This window comes from Heterodontus francisci, chromosome 31, assembly GCF_036365525.1.
Source record: "Heterodontus francisci isolate sHetFra1 chromosome 31, sHetFra1.hap1, whole genome shotgun sequence".
Classification (NCBI taxonomy): Eukaryota; Metazoa; Chordata; class Chondrichthyes; order Heterodontiformes; family Heterodontidae; genus Heterodontus; species Heterodontus francisci.
In genome coordinates, this window is record NC_090401.1 from 17,477,911 (window position 1) to 17,501,833 (window position 23,923).

A 23,923-nucleotide genomic window follows, 5' to 3' on the forward strand; every position below is an offset into this window, starting at 1 on the left:
TCCCCCCTCTCTGTTCCCCCCCTCCCTGTTTCCCCCCTCCCTGTTCCCCCCCCTCCCTGTTCCCCCCTCCCTGTTTCCCCCCCTCCCTGTTCCCCCCTCCCTGTTCCCCCTCCCTGTTCCCCCCCTCTCTGTTCCCCCCTCCCTGTTCCCCCTCCCTGTTCCCCCCCTCTCTGTTCCCCCCTCTCTGTTCCCCTCCCCCTCCCTGTTTCCCCCCTCCCTGTTTCCCCCCTCCCTGTTTCCCCCCTCCCTGTTCCCCCCTCCCTGTTCCCCCTCCCAGTTCCCCCCTCCCTGTTCCCCCCCTCTGTTTCCCCCCCCCTGTTTCCCCCCCCCCTTTGTTTCCCCCCCCCCCCTCTGTTCCCCCTCTCTCTGTTCCCCCCTCTCTCGGTTCTCCCTCTCTCTGTTCCCCCCTCTCTCTGTTCCCCCATCTCTCTCTGTTTTACCCCTTCTCTCTTTGTTTCCCTCTCTCTCTCTGTTCTCCTTCTCTCTCTGTTCCCTCTTTCTGTTCCCCCATCTCTCTCACAAACCGCAGCTTTGTGGTTGGTCAGTTTGTTTTCAAACATCACGCTGAGTTTCACAGCTGACAGGTGCTGAAGCAGGAACGGGCTTCCCAACTTCAGACAGATTCGGGGTTTCCCAGCGGGCTTTTAAAAAAATTCAGGAAACCCCGAATCTGTCTGAAGTTGGGAAGCGCATTCCTGCTTCAGTAGCTGTCAGCTGCGAAACTCAGCGCGATGTTTTTTAAAAGTCCGTTCTGCAAGAAGGCGACAATGGGAAATTTCCCATCTCCAGTCACAGAACCTCTGGGGAGGATGAGGAACATCCTCGGGTACAGTTTGCATCCGTGGGCCGGATTGTGGCCCGCGGGCCAGATGTCCGACAACCCTGATCTAGACTGACACTGAGGGAGAGCTGCATTGTCAAGATGAGACATTAGACTGAGGTTTCATCTGTCCTCTCAGGTGGATGTATAAGGTCCCACAGCACTATTTGAAGAAGAGCAGAAAAGTACTTGCAGGCGTGCTGGCCAATATTTATCTCTCAGCTAACATCTAAAAAACAGATTATCTGGCCATTTATCCCATTGCTGTTTGTGGGACCTTGTGCACAAATTGCCTGCCACACTTCCCTACATTACAATTTGACTACACTTTAAAAGTACTTCATTGACTGTGTAGCGTTTGGGATGTCCTGAGGATGCGAAAGGCTCTGTGTAAACCCAAGTCTTCTCACTGATGTCTCGGAGTTGCTCATAGCTGCAGTAACACCAAGTGCCTGTTGGTGGTGGTATTGAGCAAGCTGGATAACCAAATGTACCCAGTCTTACTGCAGCACCTGCTGGTACTCAGTGTCACTGCAGCACAGCCCCAACTCAATTCACTTTCATCCCTGAATTACAAGGCCATGTCTTCAAGCCCTGCTTCACAGACTTGAGCATGTAATCTAGGCTGATGCTTCAGTGCAGTACTGTGGGAAGGCTGCACTGTCAGCAGTGTCATCTTTTGGATCAGGTGTTAGACTAAAACCCGCCTCCTGGTTCATGAATTTTAAAAGATCCTGTGGCACTATTTGAAGAAAAGCAGGGGAGTTCTCCCAGTATTCCAGCCAATTTGACTTACAAAGTTTATCTCTTTGCTGATTGTGGATCTTGTGTGCACATTGTCTGCCGTGTTTGCCTGCATTAAAACAGTGACTGCACTTCAAAAGTACTCATTGGTTGTAAAGTGTTTGGGATGTCTTGAGATGAAAGATGCTACGTAACTCCCAGTCTCCTCTCTCTCACTCATCACAACACCCAACACCCTGCCTCCAGCCAATCTCCAGACACTTTGGAACCTCAGCCAGCGCCTGACGTGTTTTCTGTGACTATCCTTATTCCACTGGCTCTTACGGTGGAGCACTGGTTGAATAATTGTTTCAGAAGATTTGATTAGGATCTCTTCTTTTATCAAGGTGAATTTTATCACAGTCTGTCGGTCCCTGCTTCAGGACACCTCAAGGATGGGAGCGAGAGCAGGCAACCCTTAGACTTCAAACACGACGTCCCCTTCCTGTCGCGAAGCTGCTCAATCCCAGCTCTGTCCATTAAAATCAGCTTGCCAAAACAGGAGTTTCTGAGGTAACCTCTCACCTTTAGTCCTTATCATAACTACTTTATATGGCAAGAAGTGGGGCCACTCAGCGTTTCCTGGGAGTGTTTTAACCGGTATTCCTTCTTCCAGCGTACTTGAGGAACAGGTGGATGAATTCAGCATCCCATCCTCACCGGAAGAAAATGCTGGACTGTTTCTGTTAAAGAAGGACAGCGAGCGCAGAGATACACTGTTCAAGATACTGACAGAGGACTGTGAAACTGTCGTCGAGAACATTCTAGAAGCCCAGGCACAGGTATGCAAAATATCAATCCTGAGGTAAAAACTGACAGATTGTACGCACAGTGAAAGTGAACTGGACTGGACTGGACTGGACTGATCTGGGATGATCGGATGAAGGATTGTCTAACTGAAACATTAACTCTGTTTCGCTCTCTTCACAGACACTGCTGAGTATTTCCAGCATTTACTGTTTTTATTTCAGATTTGCAGCATCCACAGTATTTTGCTTTTGGGTTGGCCACGTGCTAGGTTTCTATCTCCCTGACGTTTAGTGTGTGGACAGGAAGCTTTGCTCGTCAATGAGCCGAGGTCCACTCCGTTAAACTGTTTCTCCTTTTTTAAAACTATTTGATGAATTTTCAGCATCATCGCAGTGAGAGGTGCCAGTGTTGGAGAAAGCAACAGTGCCAGCAGTGAAAACTCCAAATACAAGTATACCAAGTGTTAACAAGCAGAGTAAAGCCCCCCATCCTCAGCAGCTCCTCATCAAGCAGCCAGGACAGAGCAATTTGCCCCGTCACAGGAGTCAATAACCACTCCCTCCATCCTGCTGGATGTATGAATTACAAGCTTACTTCAGTAGCCCCCGAAAAGCTGGGACAATTGGAGCTTTCAAGACTGAAATCCGTAGAATTATTTTTAGGTAAACATACCAAGGGATAATGAGGTGAGTATTTGGAGTTGAGGTACAAATCAGCTATGATCTAATTGAAGGGGAGCAGGCTCGAGGGATTGAATTGCCTCCCCCTCCTGTTCCTATTGTTGCTCCAGGACCTCCTTCCTTGTGACCTCCACAGTGAGAAGGGCAAAAACAGCAATAGTCCCTCCAGGTTCCATATCACCCTGACTTAGACTATCTATCGCTTGTTCCTCCTCATCATTGGGTCCAACATTCTGGGCACACCTTTATCACCAGAACTGTGACAGTTCAAGGAAAAAGCCCAACACCAGTTTCTAGCGCTGAGCAATAACTGCGGCCATGCCCAGCATTACCCATATCCCACCAATAGAGAAAGTGCAACCCAAGGTCAGGATAGCACATGTTAGATGCAGTGTTGAATGTACCTGGATCCCAATATATCTCGAGTCCAACTCAAAATGAAGACCCCGTACTGTACCTTCCATATGTCCAACTTCCATATCCCACAACAGATATCCTTATGGCCTCACTTGAGTGAGACTGATGCCGATTTATGGTCATCTTTGTACTGTGGGCTGATGTTGGGTTGAGACCGGCCTACTCATTTGATGTGGGATCCTTACAGAGCGGAGATTTTCATCCTGACGCTATTCTAGTCCTGGGCACTACCAGGTCCTCTGAGGGACCCCTGAAAGTAGTTTAGTAAATGTTTCCCCAAGTCTGTGTTGAATCGGTGTTTTCCAGGTTCTGTTGGTGTTTCGTGTCTCAGTTACATGGTTACATGAGGCCTTTTTAGCTTTCTGTTAATGGAGACCCACTCGTGCATGTTACTTCTTTTCTCAGTCTCTTCCCTCTCGTTTTCCTTCCTTATTCTCCTCTAACTTTGCGTGATGCAGAAGGCATCATGGCTATTGGAGCAGGCTAGATGGACCTGCTGGTCTTACACCTGTGCTGCAGGAAACAGGAGGATTTAAACCCTGTGTTTGTTTGGTGCTGTGAAGCAAACAAACCCAATCTCCACCTGGTACATCAGAGCATCAGCACCATGTGCCCTGAAGGAGCAGGGATTCACGCCAGTTGCCCCTCATGATTCTCCAGTCTTCATAGAATTATAGAAATTTACAGCACAGAATGAGGCCGTTTGGCCCATCATGTTCGCAGCAGCCAACAAGGCGTCCTGCAGCCGAATCCATCTCTTGATCCATAGCCTTGTAGGTTATGGCACTTCAGGTGCATATCCAAGTACTTTTTAAATGTTATGAGGGTTTCTGCTTCTCCCACCCTTTGAGGCAGTGAGTTCCAGATCCCACCACTTTCCCCTTAGATCCCCTCTAAACCTCCTACCTCTTATCCTAAATCTATGCCCCTCAACCAAGGGGAATAGGGCCTTTCTATCCACTCTATCTCGACCCCTCATAATTTTATACACTTCAATTAGGTCTCCCCTCAGCCTCCTCTGTTTCAAAGAAAACAACCCTAGCCTATCCAATCTTTCCTCATAACTAAAATTCTCCAGTGCAGGCAACATCCTCATAAATCTCCTCTGTACCCTCTCTAGTGCAATTACATCTTTCCTAAAGCGTGGTGACCAGAACTGCACGCAGTGGCCTAACCAGTGTTTTATACATAATAAAAACAAGAAATGCTGGAAATACTCAGCAGGTCTGGCAGCATCTGTGGAGAGAGAAGCAGAGTTAACATTTCAGGTCAGTGATCTTTCATTAGAAGGTTTTATACAGTTCAAGCATAACCTCACTGCTCTTATGCCTTGGCTAATAAAGGCAACTATCCTGTATGCCTTCTTGATCACTTTATCTATCTGTCCGACCATCTTCAGAAATCTGTGGACATGCACTCCAAGGTCCCTCTGTTCCTCTACACTTCTCAGTATCCTACCATTTATTGTATATTCCCTTGCCTCGTTAGCTTCCCCAAATGCATAAACTCACACTTCTCTGAACTGAACTGCATTTGCCACTGTTCTGCCCACCTGATTAGTCCATTGATATCTTCCTGCAGTCTACATCTTCCTTCTTCATTGTCAACTACATGGCCAGTTTTTGTATCATCTGCAAACTTCCTAATGATACCCGACATTCAAGTCCAAATCATTGATCTATAGCACACAAAGCAAGGGATTTAGTACTGAGCCCTGTGGAACTCCACTGGAAACAGCCTCCAGTCACAAAACTACCCATCGACTATTAGCCTTTGCTTCCTGCCTCTGAGCCAATTTTGAATTCAACTTGCCACTTTGCCTTAGATTCCATGGACTTTTACATTTGTGACCAGTCTGCCATGTGGGACTTGATTGAAAGCCTTGCTAAAATCCATATAGACAACATCAAATGTGCTGCCGTCATTGATCCTGCTTGTTACCTCCTCAAAAGATTCAATCATGTTAGTCTTTCACAATTTCCTTGAACCAATCTGTGCTGACTGTCTTTCGAACAAGGTGTTAAACGGAGGCCTCGTCTGCCCTCAGGTAAAATATCCCATGGCACAATTTGATGAGCAGGGGAGTTCTCCCTGCTATCCTGACCCGTATTAGACCCTTATCCAAAATCCCAAAAACAGCTTCATTGGTCACTTAATCGAACTGCTGTTTGTGAGAGCTTTCTGTGTGCAAATTGACGACTGCATTTCCTACATTACAACAGTGACTCCTTTTCAAAAGTAATTCATTGGCTGTAAAGCATTTGTGACATCCCATGGCGCTATATAAATGCAAGTTCTTTCATTTTGCCCAGATCGGTAGTGAGGTGAGGCTGAGGTTTTCCCTTCGGGGAAGGAAGGAAAATGAAGCTATTGCCCCTCAGACCCTTCCCGCACCGTGAAGACCACCTCTGCAGTGCCATTGACAGAGGCATTGGAGCAGGAGATGGCCATCTGTCTGCTCCTTCTTCCTGGATGAAAATGTGCCAGGACTGTGAGGAGCCTGCTTCGTTTAGTTTATTGTGTTGCTCCCACACAGTTCATGCAATTTTATTCCTTCCTCCCTTGAAACTAGATCTCCGACTCCAAGTTAACATGTGAACACATCTGGCACCTGGTCACCTGTCTGAAGGACTACATTCGATCTCCAGACCACAAGCTGATTATCAAAGCCTTGTCCAGGCTGAAGTCAGAGCTACACTTGGACAAGGGAGTTCTCAACGAAATCCAGATCATCATCTTCAGCTTCCAGGATGCTGTAAGTGTGAACCCCTGAATAAAGAAACTGTTCATTTTTAAACATTAGCCTCCCAGTTCACACCACTGTTCCATGTTGATTTAAAAACAAATCCCTGGTGGTTTGTTCAGTACATGCCCCAAGTAACTGGCACACTGTATCCTGGCGCACTGGGAGAACTGTGTACTAGGAGAATGTGTGCTGCACTACTGGGGAACTGCGTACTGCAAGATTGTACGCTGAGGAACTATGTACTGAGTCATACAGGGCTATATGGGGGAGAGTGTCACACAGGACTGTATGGGGGAGAGAGCTACACAGGACTGTATGGGGGAGAGAGTCACACAGGACAATATGGGGGAGAGAGTCACACAGGACTGTATGGGGGAGAGAGTCACACAGGACTGTATGGGGGAGAGAGTCACACAGGACTGTATGGGGGAGAGAGTCACACAGGACTGTATGGGGGAGAGAGTCACACAGGACTGTATGGGGGAGAGAGTCACACGGGACTGTATGGGGGAGAGAGTCACACGGGACTGTATGGGGGAGAGAGTCACACAGGACAATATGGGGGAGAGAGTCACACAGGACTGTATGGGGGAGAGAGTCACACAGGACTGTATGGGGGAGAGAGTCACACAGGACTGTATGGGGGAGAGAGTCACACAGGACTGTATGGGGGAGAGAGTCACACAGGACTGTATGGGGGAGAGAGCCACACAGGACTGTATGGGGGAGAGAGTCACACAGGACAATATGGGGGAGAGAGTCACACAGGACAATATGGGGGAGAGTGTCACACAGGACTGTATGGGGGAGAGAGCTACACAGGACTGTATGGGGGAGAGAGTCACACAGGACAATATGGGGGAGAGAGTCACACAGGACAATATGGGGGAGAGTGTCACACAGGACTGTATGGGGGAGAGAGCTACACAGGACTATATGGGGGAGAGAGTCACACAGGACAATATGGGGGAGAGTGTCACACAGGACTGTATGGGGGAGAGAGCTACACAGGACTGTATGGGGGAGAGAGTCACACAGGACAATATGGGGGAGAGAGTCACACAGGACTGTATGGGGGAGAGAGTCACACAGGACAATATGGGGGAGAGAGTCACACAGGACAATATGGGGGAGAGAGTCACACAGGACTGTATGGGGGAGAGAGTCACACAGGACTGTATGGGGGAGAGAGTCACACAGGACTGTATGGGGGAGAGAGTCACACAGGACAATATGGGGGAGAGAGCCACACAGGACTGTATGGGGGAGAGAGTCACACGGGACTGTATGGGGGAGAGAGTCACACAGGACAATATGGGGGAGAGAGCCACACAGGACTGTATGGGGGAGAGAGTCACACGGGACTGTATGGGGGAGAGAGTCACACAGGACTGTATGGGGGAGAGAGTCACACGGGACTGTATGGGGGAGAGAGTCACACGGGACTGTATGGGGGAGAGAGTCACACGGGACTGTATGGGGGAGAGAGTCACACAGGACTGTATGGGGGAGAGAGTCACACAGGACAATATGGGGGAGAGAGCCACACAGGACTGTATGGGGGAGAGAGTCACACGGGACTGTATGGGGGAGAGAGTCACACAGGGCTGTATCGGGGATAGGGTCACACAGGGCTGTATCGGAGAGAGAGTCACACAGGGCTGTATCGGGGATAGGGTCACACAGGGCTGTATCGCAGAGAGAGTCACACAGGGCTGTATCGCTGAGAGAGTCACACAGGGCTGTATCCCTGAGAGAGTCACACAGGGCTGTATCGGAGAGAGAGTCACACAGGGCTGTATCGGAGAGAGAGTCACACAGGGCTGTATCGGGGATAGGGTCACACAGGGCTGTATCGCAGAGAGAGTCACACAGGGCTGTATCGGAGATAGAGTCACACAGGGCTGTATCGCTGAGAGAGTCACACAGGGCTGTATCCATGAGAGAGTCACACAGGGCTGTATCGGAGAGAGAGTCACACAGGGCTGTATCGCAGAGAGAGTCACACAGGGCTGTATCGCAGAGAGAGTCACACAGGGCTGTATCGCAGAGAGAGTCACACAGGGCTGTATCGGAGAGAGAGTCACACAGGGCTGTATCGGAGAGAGAGTCACACAGGGCTGTATCGCTGAGAGAGTCACACAGGGCTGTATCGGAGAGAGAGTCACACAGGGCTGTATCGGAGAGAGAGTCACACAGGGCTGTATCGCAGAGAGAGTCACACAGGGCTGTACGCAGAGAGAGTCACACAGGGCTGTATCGGGGACTGAGTGACAAGAAAGTTCTGCCTTTGATCTCTGGTCCGTGCTGGATTTGCTGATCTTATCTTGGGGCGCGGTGATGATTCCACAATAGGTCGGGGTATCTGCGGCTGATCTCTCCGGTCTCTCCTACTGAAGGTTTGTGGGCGTGTGATGAGAACAGGACCAGGATCAATTGTGATTTGTCATTGTCGACAAGCCAATCGGCCTCCATGTGGGGAGGAATTGAATGGGAGGGGACTGAAGTGTGCAACTAACAGGTGCTATGTTATATAACAAACAACCCACATAGTATTCATGTACTTACAATTACCTACTCTAATCGTGTCTTGGGGATCGGATAGTGGGGGAGAGGCAACAACAGTGTTAAGGATAAAGTTATCACCTCCCAGGAGAGATTAGAGACAGGAAGGGTGGTGAGGGGAGGAGAAGGGTTTACAACAGGAACTTGCATTTATATAGCACTTTTAATGTAGTAAAATATCCTGAGTAGAGATAGGAAGGGGCGAGGTCATTGAGGGAATTGCAAACAAGGATGAGATTTTAAAAATTGAGGCGTTGCTGGACCTGGAGTTAATGTAAGTCAACGAGTAGAGGTTTCATGGTGAGCGGGACATTGTGCGAGTTAAGACACTGGCAACAGAGTTTTGGATGAGCTTCAGATTTATAGAGGGTGGGAGGGGAGCCAGGAGAGTTTAATACCTTTTATCCTTGATTTATCAATGGGGATCCCTTAAAGCTCACACAGAGGGGCTACTACTTTCCTCATTAATTGGGATTTTCTTTCTAGGTGATAAAAGTCCTTCGACACCACCAGATTAAACCACACTGGATGTTTGCCCTGGACAACATCATTCGTAAGGCCATGCAGATAGCCTTCACCATTCTAATCCCAGGTATGTGGCAGGACCACACATCCATGAAGTGCGAACTCTTCCATTTCAGGTGACAGTTTCCTCCCAACCACTGCACCTTGAAATAGAAATTATTTTGTCGCTGTCCCAGCGCTGGTGAGTCCTTAGACAAAGCAGCTCACCTCCCTAGAGCAAGCAGAAGGGTGGCAAGCCCCGCTGGATTACAGTGCACCCTCCCATTCAGAGCCCCCATCCTGAGATCCTGTCTTAGTGAATATTTGAACCCCACTAGCCCGGTATTGTTGAGTTGTACCAGTGCCTTTGTAGCACAGTGGACCTCAGAAGGACAAAGCTTCATAGAATCATAGAAATTTACAGCACAGAAGGAAGCCATTTGGCCCATTTTGTCTGTGCTAGCTGAGATACAGCTATCCAACCTAATCCCAATTTCCAGCTCTTGGTCCCTCGCCTTGTAGGTTACTGCAGTTCAAGTGCACATCTGAGTACTCTTTAAATGCAATGAGGGTTTCTGGCTCCACTACCCTTTCAGGCAGTGAGTTCTAGATCCCACCACCCTCTGGGTTAGATAACTCTCCTCAACTCCCCTCTAGTCCTTCCACCATTTACTTTAAATCTATGCCCCCTGGTTATTGATCTCTCTACTAAGGGAAATAGGTCCTTCCTATCCACTGTATCTAGGCCCCTCATAATTTTATACTCCTCAATTAAATATCCCCTCAGCCTCCTCTGTCCCAAAGAAAACAACCCCAGCCTATCCAATCTTACCAAATTCTCCGTTCCTGGCACCATCCTCATAAATCTCCTCTGTACCCTCTCTAGTGCGATCACATCCTTCCTGTAAAACAGTGTCAAGACCTATATGCAGTACTCTAGCTGTGGCCTAACTAGTGTTTTAAACAGTTCTAGCATAACCACCCTGCTCCTATATTCTGTGCCTTGGTGAACAAAGGGACGTATCCTGTATGCCGCCTTAACTATCTCATCTACCTGTCCTGCTACCTTCAGGGAGCTGTAGACATGCACTCCAAGGTCCCTCTGTTCCTCTACCCCTCTCAATATTCTACCATTTATTCTGTATTCCCTTGCCTTGTTAGTCCTCCCCAAATGCATTACCTCACACTTCTCTGGATTGAACTCCATTTGCCACTTCTTGGCCCACCTGACTCTTCCATTGATATCTTCCTGAAATCTGCACCCTTCTTCCTCACTATTCCCCAGAGCCAATTTTTGTATCATCTGCAAACTTCTTAATTATATCCCCTACATTTAAGTCTAAATCATTGATATATACCATGAAAAGCAAGAAACATAACACTGAGCCCTGCGGAACCCCACTGGAAACAAACTTCCAGTCTCAAGACTACCCTTTGACCATTACTGTTTTCTTCTGGTCACTGAGCCAATTTTGGATCCAACTTGCCACTTTTCCTTGGACCCCATGGGCTGTTACTTTTCTGACCAGTCTGCTATCTGGGACCTTCTCAAAAGCCTTGCTAAAAGCCATGTTGACTACATTAAACATGCTACCCTCATCGACCTTCCTTGTTACCTCCTCAAAAATTTCAATTAAATTAGTCAAACACAAACTTCCCTTAGCAAATCCATGCTGACTGCCCTTGAGTAATCCGTGCCTTTCTAAATGGCAATTTATACTGTCCCTCAGAAATTGTTTTTTGATTATCTTCTGCATGGGAGGATTGGCTGGAATCAATGTCACAAACTTGCAAACATTTACCTCCGAATTGTCAGTTGTGAGCCATGGCTCAGTTGGTCGCACTGTTACCTCTGAGTCAGAGGGTTGTGTGTTTACGTCCCACTTCAGAGACTTGAGCACAAAATCTAGGCTGGCACTCCACTGCACTACCAAGGGAGTGCTGCACTGTCAGAGGTGCCATCTTTTGGATGAGACATTAAATCGAGGCTCAGTCTGCCCTCTCGGGTGGACAAAAAAAATCCCATGGCACTGTTCAAAGAAGAGCAGGGGAATTCTCCCCCGGCCAGTATTTATCCCTCAACCAACATTAACAAAGCATTATATGGACATTACCTCGTTGCTGTTTGTGGGAGCTTGCTGTGCAAATTTCCTGTATTTCCTACATTACAACAGTGACTACATTTCATTGGCTGTAAAGCACCTTGAGATATCCATGAAAGGTGCTTTATATTAAAGAGTGGCAAACATAGTCACTGTGAAATTGCTGCCCCAGCCTGGGCATCTCACCAGTCGAGATGGCACAGAGGCCACAAAATGGAGGTAAGGATTAAATGCAAAATTTGAATCCCGCAATAGCCATGGGCCATGCTACTGAAGCCAGACTTGTGTCAATCCCATTTCTTCATTATGCCCATTACCACCACTGAGCATCTTTCTGTCACAGTTCTGCAGCTGGGGTAATGTCACTCGTTTGCTGCTTAAAATATGTCTACAAAGCAGGTACATTGTTCCGGAGGGCTCCCTGAATCAAAGAATTTGGCCGTATCTGCTTGCTTCCTGTTGGCTGAGTGGGTGAAGACACTACCACCCTGTGGTATAGAGTCATGGGGACCAAGGTGGCATCTGATCTGACTCACCACCCAGCTGGTCTCAGCCAGGGTGATACATTGTCCTCGATTAACATTCGGATATATATACAAAATTGACAGCCAGTATAAGACCAGCTAGTCCAACATGCCTACCCTGCACTCATGATGGCTGAAGCATCATGACCAGACATCACACCCTCCCCACTCCGATCCCCTCGAAACCATGTCATCTCCAGACCAGGAGGAAAACATTTTAGAAAAACCCAAGGTCAATAAGGGAAAATATACTCTGGAAAATTCCTCTCTGAGCTCCTCAGGTAATCAAAGCCAGTCCAAAAGATTCCATGGAACAAGTGTTCTACAAAGACTCTTACTTTCCACATGATGTGATATCAAGAACTATCCAGCTCCCTCCTGATGTATAGAGAGTCAGCACTCAACACAGCAGGTGACAATGTATTCTGGAGGCTCACTACACTCTAGGAAAAGAAGAACTCCTAATATTGAGCCTGTTCCTACTTTTTCATAATTTAAATTTGTGTCCTCTGGTCTTCTGGAATAATCTCTCAATAGACACTCATAGTCAGTGACCTTTCATCAGAACAAACCTGAAACGTTAACTCTGCTTCTCTCTCCACAGATGCTGCCAGACCTGCTGAGTATTTCCAGCACTTTCTGTTTTTATTGTAAAGTGAGTCATCCCCATGGCCATGCAATCTCCCAGGAGATGCAAAAAATCTGGAAAAGAAACCTGAACACAAGAACACAAGAAATAGAAGAGGAGTAGACAATATGGCCCATTGAGCCTGCTCCGCCATTCAAAACGATCATGGCTGATCTTAGGATTCAATTCCATTTTCCCACCTGCTCACCATACCCCTTGATTCCCTGCGAGACCAAAAATCTATCTATCCCAGCCTTAAATGTATTCAATGATGGAGCATCCACAACCCTCTGTGGTAGAGAATTCCAAAAATTCATAACCTTGTAAGTGAAGTAATTTCTCCTCATCTCAGTCCTAAATGATCGGCCCCTTATCCTGAGACTGTGCCCCCGTGTTCTAGATTCCCCGACCAGCAGAAACAACTTCTGTGTCCACCCTATCCAGCCCTTTTAGAATCTTGCATGTTTCAATGAGATCACTTCTCATTCTTCGAAACTCCAGAGAATACAGGCCCAATTTACTTAATCTTTCATCGTAGGACAACTCCCCAAAGACCAGTCTTAGTGAACCTTCACTACACTGCTTCCAATGCAAGTATATCCTTTCTGAAATGTGGAGACCAAAACTACACACAGTATTCCAGATGTGGTCTCACCAAAACCCTGTACAATTGTAGCAAGACTTCCTTATCTCTGTACCCCAATCCCCTTGCAATAAAGGCCAACATACCATTTGCCTTCCTAATTGCTTGTTACCTACTTGCTCTCTGCTCTCGATTACTGCGCAGGAACAATTACACTGACAGTCCATGGGGTTAAATGCCAGGATTGGGGTTAGCTTTGATGCAGATGTTTACTGTCTTAAGGTGATACATGAGGGATGGGTATTTGGACAATGACACTTCTAGACAACCAGTACCCATGGGCCTGGAACCCAGGGTGAGTTGACATCAGGAGGAGAAGGGGGGAGAAAGTTGAAGGACAGGTGAATAATAAAGTTGCTTAACAAGGAATCTTACTTTGATTTCCTCCTTCAGAACCGAAGCTACAGGCCCAGGGCTCTTTTGATCCAGAGACAGACGAGCAAGACACGGACAACATTCTAGGGAAGTGGAGCGGGAGTGACTGCGACATGAGGGAGCCGGAAACATTGGAGCTGCAGACTGATGGCGCAGGAACCTCGGGTGTGAGCACGCTCAGTCGCTCAGTGTCCCATGATTCCCAACAAAATCCCTGCCCTCTCATTATGCAGCTCAGCCGACTGAGGGCAGAAACAAACCGGTACGGACGCCATCCACAGTGGGCAGAAGGAATGGCCAGACAGAAAATAACCTGGTGACAAAGAATGAACTCTCCTTTATAAATCAATGTCTAAGTTTGCTGTCTTAGGGACATCGGAGCAAGAGGAGGCTATTTATCCCCTGGAGCCTGCTCCACCATTCAGTTAGATCATGGCTGATCTGTATCTCAGCTCCATTTACCTGCCTTTGCTCTGTTGACCTCAATCTTGAAAATTCCAAAGGACCCCCAGCATCCACAGCCTTTTGGGTGAGAGTTCACATTTCCACTCCCCTTGGTGTGAAAAATGCTTCCTGGTTTCACTCCTGAATGCCCTGGCTTTAATTTTCAGATTACATCCCCTCTTTCTTGACTCCCTCACCAGAGGAAATAGTTTCTCTGTATCTACCCTGTTGAACGTTTTAAACACCTCGAACAGATCACCACTCGATCTCCTATACCTAAGAGAATACAAGCTAAGATTAAGCAACCTGACCTCATAATTTAACCCTGTAAAGCCCAATATCATCCTGAGCCTTCTATTCACAGCCAGCGATGCATACATCATATTTTACCACATTACTGATATTCCACAAGCACTAAAAGTGATACTCCCCCAACACTGGATATGATCATTCAGCCCACTTCACCAAGCGGAGTTATCCTCTATACTGTGCTGTTCAAGCATGAGCAGGACATGGCCTGAATCCATCTCCCCTAGAACTCCAGGTCAATAAAGTGTCACATTTTTTTTAAAACCAACTTTTTCCACCTATTGAAAGGAAATACTGCACAATTCTAAAAGAATCATATGGATACGACCACGACCTCACTACCCATGTGATATCCTCCATTTAACATACTGCTCAGGAGCTGGTCTCCTTAGGATTGTCACTTTAATGCTGCATCATGTATCATAAACTTGACTGGTATTCCTTCAGGTTAGAATATTGAGGGATGATCCGATTGAGATGTTTAAAATGATAAAGGGATTTGATAGGGTCGATACGGACAAATTGTTTCTTCTTGTGAGGGAATTTAGAACAAGGGGACATACCTTAAAATTAGAGCCAAGCCGTTCAGAATTGAAATCAGGACTGGCTTACTCACACAAAGGACAGTAAAAATCTGGAACTCTGTCCCACAAAAGATTGTGGGTGCTGGGGGACAATTGAAGCTTGCCAGACAGAGATTTTTGTTGGGTCAGGGTATCCGGGGAAATGGAGCAAAGGTTGATGAACAGATCAGTCATGATCTAATTGAATGGCAGAGCAGCCCTGAGGTGCTGGACGGCCTCCTCCCGCTCCCATATTCCTTTGACAGCAACAGATTTCGAACATTAGTTGATCTGCACTGTGATCTCTTGCCAATTGACCAATCAGGAAGCTCTGGGCTGTCTGTGACCAGGCTGTTTACTAAACCAGAGGACGGGCAGTTTGGCTGCTGCAGCTGGGGATGGAGTGGGCTGACTCAGGAATGACCTGCAGTGACCCTAATAATGGGGGATTCTTAACTCTGCACCCACTCAGATGGTCATAATTAGCTGCATCACGATGGCAACAATCTGTTTACTCTGCGCTTTTGGCGAAGGGAATTCGTGTCAGACTAAATGCGAGGCTACTTTAGAAATCGAACAGTGATCATCTAAGAATTTAAATAGTTTGTTGCAGTGGTTGTCATGGAAACTGAGAGCTGTGGCCTGTCCTTAATTTGATCTGATCGTAAGTAGTTCAAAGAACGAGAGTGGGGAAGAGGCAGTGCGAGTGACTGACTGACCCAGTCTGTCCAACAGGTTCCCTGTGAATCTGTCTGACCCATGAGACATCTCAACCCAGCAAGGGTATTCCTGTGAGGATAATCCATCCCAATGAGGGAATTCCTGTAAGATTATCCATTCCACTAATTATACCTCATTCCAGTCAGGGTGATTTAATGAGGCCAAACATCAGGCAGTGATGGCTAGAGATTTTGAATTCAAGTGTACGCCAGATAGGGTTGCCAGTCCTACAGGATTGTCCCAGAGCCTACAGGGATTCAAGGTTAATGTCCAGGAGACTGCTGCAAGCAGTTCAGGAGACAAATCACGGATCAAAAATTATGTGTTATTAAAATTTTCTTTGAGCACTTTTGTTTTTATTTTAGAGATACAGCACTGTAACAGGCCCTTCGGCCCACTGAGTCTGTGCCGACCAACAACCACCCACTTATACTAATCCTACATTAATCCCATATTCCCTATCACGTCCCCACCATTCTCCTACCACCTACCTACACTAGGGACAATTTACAATGGCCAATTTACCTATCAATTTGCAAGTCTTTGGCTGTGGGAGAAAACCGGAGCACCCGGCAGAAACCCATGCGGTCACAGGGAGAACTTGCAAACTCCGCACAGGCAGTACCCAGAACCAAACCTGGGTCGCTGGAGCTGTGAGGCTGCGGTGCTAACCACTTTTATTAGGTTTATTAGGTATAAAGTTATAAGATAGGGGAAAAAGGCTGTTTGACTGACAATCAAGATCATCTACTCAGGTAATGGAGAGTCTGTTCACTTTCCAGATGACATGGGAAGGCAGGGTGTCGCAATTCTGGGCAAGTTGGGTGACCAATGACAAGAATGTAGGGGCAGGGCATGGAGGCAGGAGTCCGTGTGCTGACAGCTTGAGGAATCTGTCCAATCAGAGTTGGCGACCCTAGCAGCAGGCAGTGATTATTAGTGTTTCTGTACAAGGAAAGATGAGGCTGAAGCATTTGCAATAATCTTCAGCCTAAAGTGCCGACTGGATGATCCATCTCGGCCTCCTCTGAGGTCCCCAGTATCACAGATGCCAATCTTCATCAGTTTAATTCTTTCCACGTGATATCAAGATATGGCTGAAGGCACTCAATACAGCAAAGGCTTTGAGCCCTGACAACATCCCAGCTATAGTACTGAAGACTTGTGCTCCAGAACTTGCCGTGCCCCTAGCCAAGCTGTTTCAGTACAGCTACAACACTGGCATCTATCCGGCAATGTGGAAAATTGCCCAGGTATGTCCTGTCCACAAAAAGCAGTTCAAATGCAATCCGGCTAATTACTGTCACATCAGTCTACTCTCAATCATCAGCAAAGTGATGAAAGGTCTCATTGACAGTGCTATCAAGTGGCACTTACTCAGCAATAACCTGCTCACCGATGTTGAGGTTGGGTACTGCCAGGGGCAGTCAGTTCCAGACCTCATTCTAGCCTTGGTCCAAACATGGAAAAAAGAGCTGAATTCTAGAGGTGAGGTGCAAGTGACTGCCCTTGACATCAAGGCAGCACAAAGGAAGATGGTTGTGGTTGTTGCAGGCCAAAAATAGCCCAGGACATCATTGCAGGACATCCTCAGGGTAGTGTCCTAGGCCTGACCATCTTCAGCTGCTTCATCAATCACCTACCCTCCAACATAATGTCAGAAGTGGGGATATTCGCTGATGATTGCACATTGTTCAGTAACATTCGAGACTCCTCAGATACTGAAGCAGCCCATGTCCACATCTACAAGTCACAAGTCAGGAGTGTGATGGAATGCTCTCTGCTTGCCTGGATGAGTGCAGCCCCAACAATACTCAAGAGGCTTGACACCATCCAAAACAAAGCAGTTCACTTGATCAGCACACCTTCCATCACCTTAAACATTCATTCCCTCCGCCACCGGTGCACAGTGGCAGCAGTGTGTACCAGATACAAGATGCACAGCAATAACTTGCTGAGCCTCCTTTAGCAGCACCTTCCAAACCTGCAACCTCTTCCACCTAGAAGGATACGGCCAGCAGATGCATGGGAACACCACCACCAGCGGGTTCCCCTTCAAGCCTCACACATCGTTCCTTCACTGTCGCTGGATCAAAATCCTCAAACTCCCTTTCTAACAGTGGGTGTACCCACCCCACATGGACTGCAGCATTCAAGAAGGTGGCTAACCACCACCTACTCAAGGGCAATTAGAGATGGGCAATAAATGCTGGCCTAGCCAGTGATGCTCACTTCCCATGAAAGAGTTTTTAAAAATTGTTCACTGGGCAGTGATTATTAGTGTTTTTGTACTCACATGTACACCAAGTGGGGGAAAATTCTAAACTAGTCACTGTCTCCTGATTTGTTAAATTGTAAATCTCATGACTATGTATTTGACTCAAGAAATAATTACTTCTGCACAAAAAGGCCTAATTAAAAGCTCTCTGATTGTCAGGCTTATTGACAGTACCCATCTGTAAAAGCTGCAATGGTTAACATCACACAGTAAAGATCATTTCACGTTAAAGGTCTCTCTCCACTGTCCCAGTATCAGCTACAGTCACAGGTTAGATGTACCCTGTGATTTAAATTACACTGCCCCGCTGACGTATTTCAGTCCCAGCCTCAGATGACCCCTTCTTACTGCTCTATAGTCTCACATTTCCACTTGTTACTTTATCCTATTTCCTGCTCTGGGGTTTTATATTTCATCAGATTCTGAAATACCTGGATGTAAATTGTGTAACTGAAAACTAGCAGAAGACTAAACCAAAGATTTTTTTTTAAATATATTTTTGATTCATTACCCATTCTGCTCCATGCGTTTAAATCCCTCCATTCCTTCCCAATCTCTGGAATCTGCTCCAGTCCTACAACTCTCTGGGTATTCTGCGCTCCTCCAGTTTTGGCTTCTTGTACATTCCTGATTTTTATCACTGCACCACTGGCAGCTGTGCCTTCAGCTGCCCAGTCCCTAAACTCTGGAATCTCTCCCACTCTCTATCTCTCTCTCTCCCTTTAAAACGCTCCTTAAAACCTATCTCATTGACCAAATGTTTGGTCACCTGTCCTAATGTCTCACCCTTTGTCTCGCTGTCAAATGTTGACTACGAACACTCTTGTTAACATTTTGCGACATGAAAGGCACTATATAAATGCGAGTTCTTTTTATTGAATTCTGGGAGAGGGTTGTATGAGGACATTCATTGCCCTTTGGGCCTGTACTCAGTTGGATCTTAGCAATGGGCTGGTGAATCTGGAATCGGGTAAAGGTTGAGAATCAGCCAAATAAGTAATCTCTGTTAATCTGGGCCTTTAACTTTGCAGCCTTTTGGAAGACCTGGCAGAGAAAGAGAGAGAGTGCCAGCAGCTTCTATTACAAGCCCTCCATCAGAGGAATCACGACCTTAAGTCACTACGAGAAAGATCAGAATCCATGGGTAAGTGTGAGTGTCAGCAAACAGCCGATTGAAGCAGTTGGCAGATTACAGGTGGGATATCAGACAGTGTGAGGAACGTTCGATCCGTTCCCACTTGAGGATAGTTGAAAATGGACAAAGATCCCTCACCACCCCATGCCAGTGGGGTCTGTTGACCAGCTATCATTTTGTTTAACTGGTCACATTGGGATGCAAAGGGTGGGTAGAACTTTGTAGAGCCAGTTTGAAATGGCATGAAGTGTTAGGGGTCATATTTTCTCATAGGGAAAACTGCTGATTTGAGCTATACCACAGTGAGGGGTGAAGCAAGGGGTGGTGGTGGTCGAGGGTAGATCAGAATGATAGGATCCATCTTATGGGATGAAATGTTGGAAGAGACCTGGGAACTAAGGTCCTCTTGGCCAGGGAATTCTGTGCCACCCAGGAAGACCCAATAGTAATTTGTCCCATTCCAGTGTTTACTTTATGCCAAAACCTCAATGCAGTAATGAGGAAGTGTTGCACTGTTGGAGGTCAGAAGAAACGTTAAACTGACACCCCATCTGCCTTCTCAGGTGGGTATAAAAGACTGTACAGCACCATTGGAGGAAGAGCAGGTGAGTTCTCCAGGGCATCCTAGCCAATAGGGCATGAAAGATGGTATATGAAAGATGGTATATGAAAGATGGTATATGATCACAAGTTCTTTCCTCTTTTAAGAACAAGTGAGCAAAAAGTGGGTGAGGAGAAAGCAAAATTTGTGAAAAGGTCAATGCCTGCACTCATTCTAAGACTTTTTTTTAATTGAACAAAAGTAGACCATTTTGACCTTGTACAAGACCTTGGTTAGGCCTCAGTTAGAATACTGTGTCCAGTTTTGCTCTCATCATATGATGGGGGTTATTGAGTGTTGAATACAGAAGAGAGCTACAAGATTAATTTCCAGTTCAAAACACCTTAGTTACCCAGAGAGGCTGAATGAGCTACGAACACACGAATTAGGAGCAGAAGTAGGCCATTCGGCCCCTCTAACCTGCTCCACCATTCGATAAGATCATGGCCGATCTGTTTGTGTTTTGAATTCCACACTCCCATCTACTCCCGATAACCTTTGATTCCCTTGCCTAAGAAGAATCTACCTACCCCCACCTTAAAAATATTCAATGACCCCGCCTCCACGGCCTCCTGAGACAGAGAGTTCCAATGTCGCACAACCCTCTGAGAGAAAAAAATTTCTCCAACTCTGTCTTAAAAGGACGACCACTAATTTTCAAATAGTGCCCCCTAGTTCTAGACTCCCCTACAAGAGGAAACATCCTCTCCACATCCACCTTGTCAAAACCATTCAGGATCTTATATACTTCAATCAAGTCTCCCCTCACTCTTCTAAATTCCAGTGAATACAAGCCCAGTCTGTCCAACCTTTCCTCATAAGACAACCCGCTCATTCCAGCTATCAATTTAGTAAACGTCCTCTGAACTGCCTGCAACGCATTCACATCCTACCTTAAATAAGGAGACCAAAACTGCACACAACTGGGTCTCTATAGAGAAGCGTGGACTTAGGGTTGATTTGATCGAGGTTAATAAAATAATGAAGACACTAGATTGTGTTCAATGTGAACCAGTTGTTTCAGCTGGATTGTTGAAGGAGGACCAGGAGTCTTGTTTGCTAGTTATATAAGGGCTGAACTAGTTGGCTGATGGCCGATTCCTCATGTCCTGGGGAACAGTGGACTGGGGAATGGGTTGCTGGCTTGTATGGTGAGCACTGAGCGACAGCTGGACCCGTTTTTGGCTGGGGCAGAGCTCACCCAATACGAGAAGGTAGGATTCTTGTAAGTTAATCAGGGCCAGTTTTGATTTGCATGAGGGTTGGAGTGGAATTTCTTGGATTTTTTTTCCCTAATTAGCCCTTGTTTAAATCTGTTTTTTGCTTCTCCCGGGAGATTACATTGGTCCGGATGGGTGGCGAGTATCTGTATCATAATGCATAAAGCATCACATCTGCGTGAGACAGAATGGAACGACTAATGGGTCTTCTCCTGTCCGTCGTTTCTGTATGAATCACCTTGTACTATTACTGATCAAGTTGTGACATATTTAGTTGGTTGGATTTGTTGAGGAATGTTATGAGGGAGGGGGAGATAGAACATAAAGGGATTGTGTCTGAGATCATCCATCACTAAAAAAGAGAGACTTGCATTATCGTAACACCTTTTATGACCTCAGAATGTTCCAAACTGCTTTACAGCCAATGAAGTACTTTCTTTGATGTGTTGTCACTGCTGTCATGTGGGAAATGCAGCCGCCAATTTGTGCACAGCAAGCTCCCACAAACAACAATGTGATAATGACCAGATCATCTGTTTTTAGTGCTGTTGGTTGAGGATAAATATTGGCTTGGGCACCAGGGAGAATCTCCCCACCCTTCTTCGAAATAATGTCATTGTAGATGTAAGATGGCATGGTGCCCACTGCAGGCTTTATTATGGCAGCTGTGTAGACAGAGTGAGATCACAGGGCCAGTGTGTGCACCAGTCAGTGAAAGGGGCAGGTGGGCGGGCCTTTCAAGTTGCTGCATGCTCACTACTAATGTGAGGGGCACAAATTGAAAGACCTGTTTCTGTGCCGTACCTTCTATGTAATCCACTTCAGTATAAATATCGAACTATGTGAGCTGCAGCCATGAGTATTGAACTGGAGGGAGTTTGTGGGGAGAATTGATGAGTATTGGGTAAATCCATCGATCCCATATTTCCCAGCAGAACACTCTGCTGAAAAGGAGAATGAGCTCGGAGTAAGGGCTACACCACCGGATGCAGGGTCTCTGATCAGCACTCGCTTAGAGCCCAGCTCCCCACTGACAGTATGGGAATGGTGAGCTTCCCTTTAAGCTCTGTAATATGTAAAACTACATTTTCTACAAAGTCAGTGCCTATATTTCACTGTCCTCAGCAACCAAGTGATCTGTTTGGAACAGTGTTGAGGCAGCTGGGGTTTTCCATCAGCCAGCTCTCAGTGAATTGTTGTGTTTTGGCCACATTGCCTGCAGTTCTCTCTCTTTAAAGAAGCTGCCTGGTGACACCACTGTCTAGATTTAAACAACTCTGGCAGCTACACCAGGCAAACAAGAACAACTGTGTCCATCTTACCCATCACTTCAAAGATGCCGTGAGCTCATATTTTGTTTGTTCAAGAGCCTTTTAATGTCATAATTTAACGAGGATGCTCATCAAGGTTTATCAATTGAACTCAACTTGTCCAATCTGGTCTAATAACACTTGTTGCTTCTTCCCCCACTACCCATTCGCTCCAACCCGAAGGAAAGAAGCTGCTACAAACAGTGTCAGTCAGGAACACTCTTGCCTTAGAGAGGTAGTTGTGGGTTCGAGTCCCATACTGGGTCTTGAGCACATTGTCAACAATTAGCAATTGCACAGCACTTTTCATTGAGAGAAACCTCACAAGATGCTTCACCGAAGTGAAAAGGAAATGGAGGCCGAGCCAAAGAGATGGGTTTCAAGGAGGCCCTTAAAGGAGCAGGCTGGCACTTTAGTACTGAGGAGTCACACGGAGGTGTGTCTGTCAGGTGAGATGTTCCGGTGGAAATTGAAAATCCCACGGCACATAATGAAGAGCAGGTGAAATCTCCGAGTGTCCTGACCAACATTCATCTCTCAACCAACAGCATCAAAAACAAATTAACTCATTCTCGTTTTCTCTTGGAATTGATTCTGTGATGTTCATATTGATACAGTCCGCAATTCATTCCTCTTATCTGTAGTGTCAGCTTTAGGGCATTGTAGGGGACTGCACAGAGTTCTTAATGCCCCAGAAATGCTGTTCTACTGTACAAATGAAGGATGCGGGACCACGTTAATCTATTTTGGTGAAATGCACTGAACTATGAACATTTCCAATGTGTAAGTGACTTGGAGGACAGGATCACTGAGTGGAAGAGCAGGACTTTGATGCCTCTACTGGTTACAATTGGTATTACACTGGGCACATGTCTTGACCTTCACTCAGCCCCACTGCAGAGCAGTGAGAGATGCTTAAGGGCAGGGTCATTGTTGCTACTGTCACTCAGCACCCAGCTGAAGAGCAGCATTGAGAATAGCCTTATCCACAGGAAGTGCAGGTATGGTGCGAGCTGTCAGGAGAGAAAAGGTTTTTCATCTTGTCAAAAATATTCAAATATGGAATAAATTTGAATAAGCTGGATCTAAGCAACAATTTATAGATATCTTCCCTGCTTTAAATACCCTGGTTTAATGACTCACCCCATATGGACTCACGTGAACAGATTCATCATAGAATCATGGGAAGAATATTACTGCCCTTGCGATAGTTGGAGGGGAGGGGCGGATGGAAGGCAGGATTGCGGGTGTTCTCTTTAGGAAAGAGGAGACTTTGAGTTGACATCATTGAAGTTTGCAAGATTTGTGGTTGATTGATTGATCCAGGTGGAGTGTTAACTTAGGGCAAAGGGTCCAAAATTCCAGGCACTCAAGCTGAGGAGTGAAGAAGAAAATCTTCAGGATTTTTTTTAAGCACATAGGGTAGGAGACTGAAACCAATCTTTGAAATGAATGGATGAATGGGTAAAGCTACATTGGGTTGAGGGGTAGGTTGTTTGGAGATTGATCAGGAAAGGTTAGGCTTGTTGACCTTCCCCTGTTCTAATTCAGATTGAAAATCAGATCTCTCTCTATGAAGTGTGAAAATGTAAGAACAGCTTGTTATTAAAATTCTCTTCAATGTTCTTGGCCAGATGTGCTTTCAGTGGCTCTATGCGACTTCCAGTCGCCCCCTGTGGATTCTGAGACCGAGGAACTCACACAGTGGCTGTCAACAAAACAAGTCGATCAACGGACAATTGAAAAGGTAAGAGGTATTGAGGTTTGTGTAGAGTGTGATGAAATTATAGCGGAAGGTATTTAGAG

At 46.4% G+C, this 23,923-nt stretch overlaps 1 protein-coding gene across 5 annotated transcripts in view; it reads left to right on the forward strand.

The window, feature by feature from the left end:
- Nucleotides 1-23,923, forward strand: part of LOC137347077 (mitogen-activated protein kinase kinase kinase 5-like) — a 296,319-nt gene that overhangs the window by 257,942 nt on the left and 14,454 nt on the right. For 3 of the 5 annotated variants that reach the window (XM_068011119.1, XM_068011120.1, XM_068011123.1), the window contains 7 exons: nt 1,951-2,116; nt 2,220-2,385; nt 6,023-6,205; nt 9,248-9,353; nt 13,556-13,853; nt 18,883-18,995; nt 23,752-23,864. In XM_068011119.1, the coding sequence (XP_067867220.1) occupies nt 1,951-2,116; nt 2,220-2,385; nt 6,023-6,205; nt 9,248-9,353; nt 13,556-13,853; nt 18,883-18,995; nt 23,752-23,864 (1,145 nt within the window). The remainder of the gene's footprint in view (nt 1-1,950; nt 2,117-2,219; nt 2,386-6,022; nt 6,206-9,247; nt 9,354-13,555; nt 13,854-18,882; nt 18,996-23,751; nt 23,865-23,923) is intronic. The other 2 variants (XM_068011121.1, XM_068011122.1) reach the window with 1 other exon arrangement.